This window comes from Schistocerca serialis, chromosome 5, assembly GCF_023864345.2.
Source record: "Schistocerca serialis cubense isolate TAMUIC-IGC-003099 chromosome 5, iqSchSeri2.2, whole genome shotgun sequence".
NCBI classification, from domain to species: domain Eukaryota; kingdom Metazoa; phylum Arthropoda; class Insecta; order Orthoptera; family Acrididae; genus Schistocerca; species Schistocerca serialis.
Window position 1 is genome coordinate 408,081,370 of NC_064642.1, and position 8,977 is coordinate 408,090,346.

The following is an 8,977-nucleotide window of genomic DNA, read 5'->3' on the forward strand; positions in this document are numbered from 1 at the left end:
TCACGGACGTCATCTGTCCGGAGATGGTGGAGGCTAAGCAGCAGTGCTGCTATTCCTCCTTTGCCAGCTCTGTTGTCATCAGTGTGGCCTCTCGTTGGAATGGGCCTCTGGCTACCTCGCTGAGTTTAGTCTAGCGAAATAGTCGATTGCTGCTTGGTCTTCTGGGGCAGGCTGACGCCTGCTGGAGCGCCACTCTTCCTTCACGCACTTCTCTGTGACCTCATAGATGTGGTCCCAGTCCGAAGGGGTGAAGATGGGGCGGCTGTTCAGCAATATGAGCTCCTTCCTCGTCACCGCCTCGCGCAACATGCCACGCGTGTGGTGGAGGTCGCACGGCACGTGAGGGAGTGGCGGTTTCACGTGCACCGGCGTGAAAGGGTACGGGTTGTCCCCGTGAGGGTACGTCCCATCCTTCAGCGACGCCGCAATCTTCTTCAGGAAGGGCTGCACACTCCGCTCCTCTGGGAGCGGAAGGGGCAGCCCTTCATCGGTGTCCATTTCTTCATCGTGCGAAGAAGCGGACGGCAACTATTCCTTGGTTGGTTCTTCTTCTGCATCTGTCTCCAGGTGAGAAGACGGTGCAGGCGTCCCGACGTCAACTTCCATGCGAGACGCCGCCTCCATTGCTGCAGGAGGCGAGTCGGTGGACGTCTGGGTGGCGGCATCTACCCCAATGGCTGCCTCACAGGGGCGGGGGGAGCTGGCACAGGCGGCGCCTTCTTGAGAAGCCACAGCTCCTCCCGCAGCTGTTGAAGCTGTTGGTGGACAGCCACTAGTTCGTCCCTGGTTGCGGCCCTTTCGGCCGCGATGGCTGCTTGCAGGTCGGCCAGCGCTTGGTCGGTTGCCGCTTCGACGCGGCACGAAGCGCGCCCCTCGCCGGAGCGGGGAGGCAGTGCGGCCGACTTGGCGGCAGGCACCTCAGAACTTGCTGTGGTGTGCTGCCGACGGTAGCTGCAGCTACGCGAGTTGGCGGCGTGAGGTCCGCCACAGTTCGCGCATCTGCTGGGTGCTCCGCGTGGTTTGGGGCAGTTACGGGTGTCGTGTGCCGCCGCGCATTTTAAACACGCGACTGCGTTCCGGCAGACACCCGCCACATGCCCCAACTGCTGGCACTTGTAGCACTGCACGTGTTGCAGTGATCGATGCTTGTGCTTCGGCTTCTGTTGTCTCGCCTGCGGCTGCGGGAGCTCCCCAAGGCAGTGATGAGGTGATCCAGCGCGGCTGCTAGCTTGTTGCCTCTGCGTCCTGCCATAACTTGTGGTTGGAACAAAGGCGAGCGCAAGCGACGGTGTAACGGTGCGAGCCGCAGCGAGTCGAGCAGCGGAGTCATGCGTGTGTGCAGGGCGGGCAGAGCCATCACACCGACGTCATCTCAGACGCCGTCGCAATCTGTTCCACCACGCGACCGTGGCGCAGGGCGCGGACGGCGGAGGGAGCGCGCCGCGGGCGGAAGGTATTTCAATCGGCCGCCGCCGCGACCGAACCCAGTTCCCTCTGAGCAGCCACAGCGTACGGATCTCCGTGCCGGCACGTTCACAGGAGCTCAGTCCGTCAGTTCACCTGATGATGGTGACGTGTATGATCGCCGAAATATTGTGCCCGTTGGACACTATAGACCGGCAGCATACCCGTGGATATTTTGATTGTTTTAAAATAGCTAACATTTTTTCTGGCCTTTTCCCGCATTATGCAGAGCTGACTGTTGCTGTTCAAAGAACTTTTCACAACTAAATTGATGGTGTGTGCTAAACAAGGCACATGTTGCATATCTATGTTACCACTGTGAATAAGTTGTACGCCTGCCGTTACGTTACTGGCATTGTCAGTTGTGATGCTTACAACTTTGTTTTCAATGTTCCATTTTGAAATCACGTTATCTAACACCTCACTAATATTTAACGCTGTATGTTTTTCTGGGAAATGGGATGTTTTGAGAGCTAAAGCTTTCAGGCACCAATTAGTGTTAATGAAATGACCAGTTACAGCAATATATGCCTCACTATTGAATGAGGTCCAAATATTGGCCGTTAAAGAAACTCAAGTAGAGTCTTCCACAGCCAAGTTTACAGCCTCTTTCTGTTTATGGTAATAGTCCTCAATCATGAGGCACAACTTTTTTGGATTTGGTATCGAGTATTGTAGGTCCGACAGTGAAACAAAACGTCGAAAACCAGTGTCCTCAACAATTGAAAGCGGTTGAAAATCGTCTGTTATCATGACCACTAGTGCTTCCTCTAGCTGTTGTTGCCGTTTACTTCCCTCTATGAAGAGAAACGTAAGATTTAGATCAGTGCTCCTGCAAGGGGATACGTTATGCTCGACAACTAGTCCAATAAAATTACATATCGTATCGTGCAAAAGCTAGGATAGTATAGGTTTGATTTTGGGGTATGTAGTATGTTATCAGAGTACGATTAAAAACTCAATTTTTTTTTAAGTTTGGCGGACCGCTTTGGACACTATCCGAACTTTTGCATGGAATTCACCATTTGTACCATACGTACCTTGATATTTTGTTTGCCTCGCACTATTGGAAGAGTGAGCCTCTGCATCCACGGACGTCACTGTTGTATTACTCAATAAATTGTGCAGTTTAAGATGTCTAATCATGCCCATTGTATTTTTTGATACATTACGGAGATTTTTACAACAAATGTTGCAAGTAACGTTATCTCCATCCTCCGTAAAGTGTTGCCAGCACCATGATGTTCGTTTTCGAGTGTCCATATAGATTTGAATAACAACTTTACTTGAATGAAATCTGAGACATACTAGTTACGAGCACAGCGAGCAGTGAGCGTGTTTGTCTAGCGGCGGCATTCAATTCATAGAACAGCGGCGCGGCGTGTGTTATCGCAGCCAGCTGGCGCGCAGCAGCACATGCCGCCGAGCCGTTTCTCGTGAGCTTCTCGAGAATTGCTTGAGAGCTAGAGGCTTGAGGAATTCTCCATGCGCTTGAGTCGCCGCACCTCTCCATCCTATTACTGGCAGTTGGTAGCCACCCCGACAGCGCCTCCAGTGGTGAACCCCAGCCTGCGACGATCCAATGGAAGGACTGGACATCATGTCACCCACCTCAGTCCAGCTTACAGACATTGAAATGACAAATGCTTGATCAGACACTCCCCACTGTGATACTGTGTGGGTTTCCAGTGCTGCTGCTGCAGGTGAATGCCAGGAGTAGCAATGTATGAGTTCCTACCAAATATGCACACAGGCAAGCAAGGAAGGAAGCAGGATGCTGATGAAGTCATCTGGCTTCATCAGGGTCCCCTAGGGAGGGATTTTATGAACCAAGCAAAAGGTTCACAACAAATTGTGCAAGGGGCACCACCACACAGGCACAACCACTCTCCTGGCATCTCTCAGCTCCATGCAGGATTCTCCAGGTAGCACTCACATACATGGGCCTCTTTCCGCCTCCACGCCACTTCCTTACACATGTCATGTATGCCCATTGATAGCAGTTTTTGTTGTGGTCGTCAGTCCAGAGGCTAGTTTGATTCAGCTCTCCATACTACTCTATCCTGTGCTGGCCTCTTCATTTCCAAGTAACTACTGCAACCTACATCCTTCTGAATCTGCTTACTGTATTCATCTCTTGGTCTCTCTCTTCGAGTTTTACCCTCCACACTTCCCCCCAAGACTAACTTGGTGATCCCTTGATGCCGCAGAACATGTCCTACCAACCATCTACATCTACATCTACCTTTATACTCTGCAAGCCACCCAACGGTGTGTGGCGGAGGGCACTTTACATGCCACTGCCATTACCTCCCTTTCCTGTTCCAGTCGCGTATGGTTCGCGGGAAGAATGACTGTCTGAAAGCCTCCGTGCGCGCTCTAATCTCTCTAATTTTACATTCGTGATCTCCTCGGGAGGTATAAGTAGGGGGAAGCAATATATTCGATACCTCATCCAGAAACGCACCCTCTTGAAACCTGGCGAGCAAGCTACACCGCGATGCAGAGCGCCTCTCTTGCAGAGTCTGCCACTTGAGTTTATTAAACATCTCCGTAACGCTATCACGGTTACCAAATAACCCTGTGACGAAACGCGCCGCTCTTCTTTGGATCTTCTCTATCTCCTCCATCAAACCGATCTGGTACGGATCCCACACTGATGAGCAATACTCAAGTATAGGTCGAACGAGTGTTTTGTAAGCCACCGCCTTTGTTGATGGACTACATTTTCTAAGCACTCACCCAATGAATCTCAACCTGGTACCCGCCTTACCAACAATTTATTTTATATGATCATTCCACTTCAAATCGTTCCGCACGCATACTCCCAGATATTTACAGAAGTAACTGCTACCAGTGTTTGTATAATCATACAATAAAGGATCCTTCTTTCTATGTATTCACAATACATTACATTTGTCTATGTTAAGGGACAGTTGCCACTCCCTGCACCAAGTGCCTATCCGCTGCAGATCTTCCTGCATTTCGCTACAATTTTCTAATGCTGCAACTTCTCTGTATACTACAGCATCATCCGTGAAAAGCCGCATGGAACTTCCGACACTATCTACTAGGTCATTTATATATATTGTGAAAAGCAATGGTCCCATAACACTCCCCTGTGGCACGCCAGAGGTTACTTTAACGTCTGGAGACGTCTCTCCATTGATAACAACATGCTGTGTTCCGTTTGCTAAAAACTCTTCAATCCAGCCACACAGCTGGTCTGATATTCCGTAGGCTCTTACTTTGTTTATCAGGCGACAGTGCGGAACTGTATCGAACGCCTTCCGGAAGTCAAGAAAAATAGCATCTACCTGGGAGCCTGTATCTAATATTTTCTGGGTCTCATGAACAAATAAAGCGAGTTGGGTCTCAGACGATCGCTGTTTCCGGAATCCATGTTGATTCCTACGTAGTAGATTCTGGGTTTCCAAAAACGACATGATACTCGAGCAAAAAACATGTTCTAAAATTCTACAGCAGATCGACGTCAGAGATATAGGTCTATAGTTTTGCGCATCTGCTCGACGACCCTTCTTGAAGTCTGGGACTACCTGTGCTCTTTTCCAATCATTTGGAACCCTCCGTTCCTCTAGAGACTTGCGGTACACGGCTGTTAGAAGGGGGGCAAGTTCTTTCGCGTACTCTGGGTAGAATCGAATTGGTATCCCGTCAGGTCCAGTGGACTTTCCTCTATTGAGTGATTCCAGTTGCTTTTCTATTCCTTGGACACTTATTTCGATGTCAGCCATTTTTTCGTTTGTGCAAGGATTTAGAGAAGGAACTGCAGTGCGGTCTTCCTCTGTGAAACAGCTTAGGAAAAAGGTGTTTAGTATTTCAGCTTTACGCGTGTCATCCTCTGTTTCAATGCCATCATCATCCCGTAGTGTCTGGATATGCTGTTTCGAGCCACTTACTGATTTAACGTAAGACCAGAACTTCCTAGCATTTTCTGCCAAGTCGGTACACAGAATTTTACTTTCGAATTCACTGAACGCTTCACGCATAGCCCTCCTTACGCTAACTTTGACATCGTTTAGCTTCTGTTTGTCTGAGAGGTTTTGGCTGCGTTTAAACTTGGAGTGGAGCTCTCTTTGCTTTCGCAGTAGTTTCCTAACTTTGTTGTTGTACCACGGTGGGTTTTTCCCGTCCCTCACAGTTTTACTCGGCACGTACTTGTCTAAAACGCATTTTACGATTGCCTTGAACTTTTTCCATAAACACTCAACATTGTCAGTGTCGGAACAGAAATTTTCGTTTTGATCTGTTAGGTAGTCTGAAATCTGCCTTCTATTACTCTTGCTAAACAGATAAACCTTCCTCCCGTTTTTTATATTCCTATTAACTTCCATATTCAGGGATGCTGCAACGGGCTTATGATCACTGATTCCCTGTTCTGTACATACAGAGTCGAAAAGTTCGGGTCTGTTTGTTATCAGTAGGTCCAAGATGTTATCTCCATGAGTCGGTTCTCTGTTTAATTGCTCGAGGTAATTTTCGGATAGTGCACCCAGTATAATGTCACTCGATGCTCTGTCCCTACCACCCGTCCTAAACATCTGAGTGTCCCAGTCTATATCTGGTAAATTGAAATCTCCACCTAAGACTATAACATGCTGAGAAAATTTATGTGAAATGTATTCCAAATTTTCTCTCAGTTGTTCTGCCACTAATGCTGCTGAGTCGGGAGGTCGGTAAAAGGAGCCAATTATTAACCTAGTTCGGTTGTTGAGTGTAACCTCCACCCATTATAATTCACAGGAACTATCCACTTCTACTTCACTACAGGATAAACTACTACTAACAGCGATGAACACTCCACCACCGGTTGCATGCAATCTATCCTTTCTAAACACCGTCTGTACCTTTGTAAAAATTTCGGCAGAATTTATCTCTGGCTTAAGCCAGCTTCCTGTGCCTATAACGATTTCAGCTTCGGTGCTTTCTATCAGCGCTTGAAGTTCTGGTACTTTACCAACGCAGCTTCGACAGTTGACAATTACAATACCGATTGCTGCTTGGTCCCCGCATGTCCTGACTTTGCCCCGCACCCGTTGAGGCTGTTGCCCTTTCTGTACTTGCCCAAGGCCATCTAACCTAAAAAACCGCCCAGCCCACACCACACAACCCCCGCTACCCGTGTAGCCGCTTGTTGCGTGTAGTGGACTCCTGACCTATCCAGCGGAACCTGAAACCCCACCACCCTATGGCGCAAGTCGAGGAATCTGCAGCCCACACGGTCGCAGAACCGTCTCAGCCTCTGATTCAGACCCTCCACTCGGCTCTGTACCAAAGGTCCGCAGTCAGTCCTGTCGACGATGCTGCAGATGGTGAGCTCTGCTTTCATCCCGCTAGCGAGACTGGCAGTCTTCACCAAATCAGATAGCCGCCGGAAGCCAGAGAGGATTTCCTCCGATCCATAGCGACACACATCATTGGTGGCGACATGAGCGACCACCTGCAGATGGGTGCACCCTGTACCCTTCATTGCATCCGGAAGGACCCTTTCCACATCTGGAATGACTCCCCCCGGTATGCACACGGAGTGCACATTGGTTTTCTTCCCCTCTCTTGCTGCCATTTCCCTAAGGGGCCCCATTACGTGCCTGACGTTGGAGCTCCCAACTACCAGTAAGCCCACCCTCTGCGACTGCCCGGATCTTGCAGGCTGAGGGGCAACCTCTGGAACAGGACAAGCAGCCATGTCAGGCCGAAGATCAATATCAGCCTGAGACAGAGCCTGAAACCGGTTCGTCAGACAAACTGGAGAGGCTTTCCGTTCAGCCCTCCGGAATGTCTTTCGCCCCCTGCCACACCTTGAGACGACCCCCCACTCTACCACAGGTGAGGGATCAGCCTCAATGCGGGCAGTATCCCGGGCAACCACAGTCGTAGTCCGATCAGGGGATGCGTGGGACGAGCTGGCCGTCCCCGACAAACCCCCATCCGGACCCCCACAGTGATGCCCATTGGTAACAGCCTCAAGCTGTGTGACCGAAGCCAACACTGCCTGAAGCTGGGAGCGAAGGGATGCCAACTCAGCCTGCATCCGAACACAGCGGTTGCAGTCCCTATCCATGCTAAAAACTGTTTTGCAAAGAACGTCTGAACTAATCTACAGAGAGCGCAAACAAATCAACAAAATTTAAACGGTTATTAAAATACAAGATTGCCTAGTAAATGCAGTAATGCTGCTACTTGCGCACTGCTGACACTGCTCGGCGGCGGAAGGAGACTACGCGAATTTACACTATTCAGGTACTAAAAACGCGATGCTACACTCTCAAATACTATAATACGCCCGAAATTTATGAATTAAACAATGCAAGTACCAAAAACACGCAAAGAAATTCAGAATTAAACTATGTAACAAATGAGTGAGCTAGGAGTATACGACTTGCTGCTCAGCTGCTTATCCAATGGCGGCAGGGAGCACACTGACTGTGACCAACCGACACTGGCCGTTCAAAACAAAAACAGAAGACTAACGACTACGCAAATTTACACTATTCAGGTACTAAAACGCGATGCTACAACTCTCAAATACTATAATACGCCCGAAATTTATGAATTAAACAATGCAAGTACCAAAAACACGCAAAGAAATTCAGAATTAAACTATGTAACAAATGAGTGAGCTAGGAGTATACGACTTGCTGCTCAGCTGCTTATCCAACGGCGGCAGATGTCTCTATAGGCCCCCTGGCTCAGCAGCTGTTGTGGCTGAGCACCTGAAAGATAATTTGGAAAATATTTTGAGTAGATTTCCCCACCATCTTATAGTTCTGGGTGGAGATTTTAATTTGCCGGATATAGACTGGGAGAGTTCATAACGGGTGGAAGGGGCAAAGAATCCAGTGAAATTTTTTAAAGTGCTTTATCTCAAAACTACCTTGAGCAGTTAAACAGAGAACCGACTTGTGGCGATAACATATTAGACCTTCTGGTGACAAACAGACCCTAACTATTCGGAACAGTTTACGCAGAACAGGGAATCAGCGATCATAAAGCGGTTACTGCATCGATGATTTCAGCCGTAAATAGAAATATTAAAAAAGGTAGGAAGATTTTTGTTTAACAAAAGTGACAAAACGCAGATTTCAGAGTACCTGCTGGCTCAACACAAAAGTTTTGTCTCAAGTACAGATAGTGTTGAGGATCAGTGGACAAAGTTCAAAACCATCGTGCAATATGCGTTAGATGAGTATGTGCCAAGCAAGATCGTAAGAGATGGAAAAGAGCCACCGTGGTACAACAACAGAGTTAGAAAACTGCTGCGGAAGCAAAGGGAACTTCACAGCAAATATAAACATAGCCAAAGCCTTGCAGACAAACAAAAATTATGTGAAGTGAAACATAGTGTGAGGAGGGCTATGCGAGAGGTGTTCAATGAATTTGAAAGTAAAGTTCTATGTACTGACTTGGCAGAAAATCGTAAGAAATTTTGGTCTTATGTCAAAGCGGTAGGTGGATCAAAACAGAATGTCCAGACACTCTATGACCAAAATGG

The 8,977-nt window shown here is 48.4% G+C and overlaps 1 protein-coding gene across 1 annotated transcript; it reads right to left on the bottom strand.

The window, feature by feature from the left end:
- Positions 1-665: 665 nt before the first annotated feature.
- On the bottom strand, positions 666-1,357 carry LOC126481970 (uncharacterized). Its single transcript, XM_050105935.1, has 2 exons — positions 1,296-1,357; positions 666-1,254 (listed from the first exon to the last, which is right to left on the bottom strand). The coding sequence occupies exons 1-2, from the start codon at positions 1,355-1,357 to the stop codon at positions 666-668; spliced, it is 651 nt and encodes a 216-aa protein (XP_049961892.1).
- Positions 1,358-8,977: the final 7,620 nt, after the last annotated feature.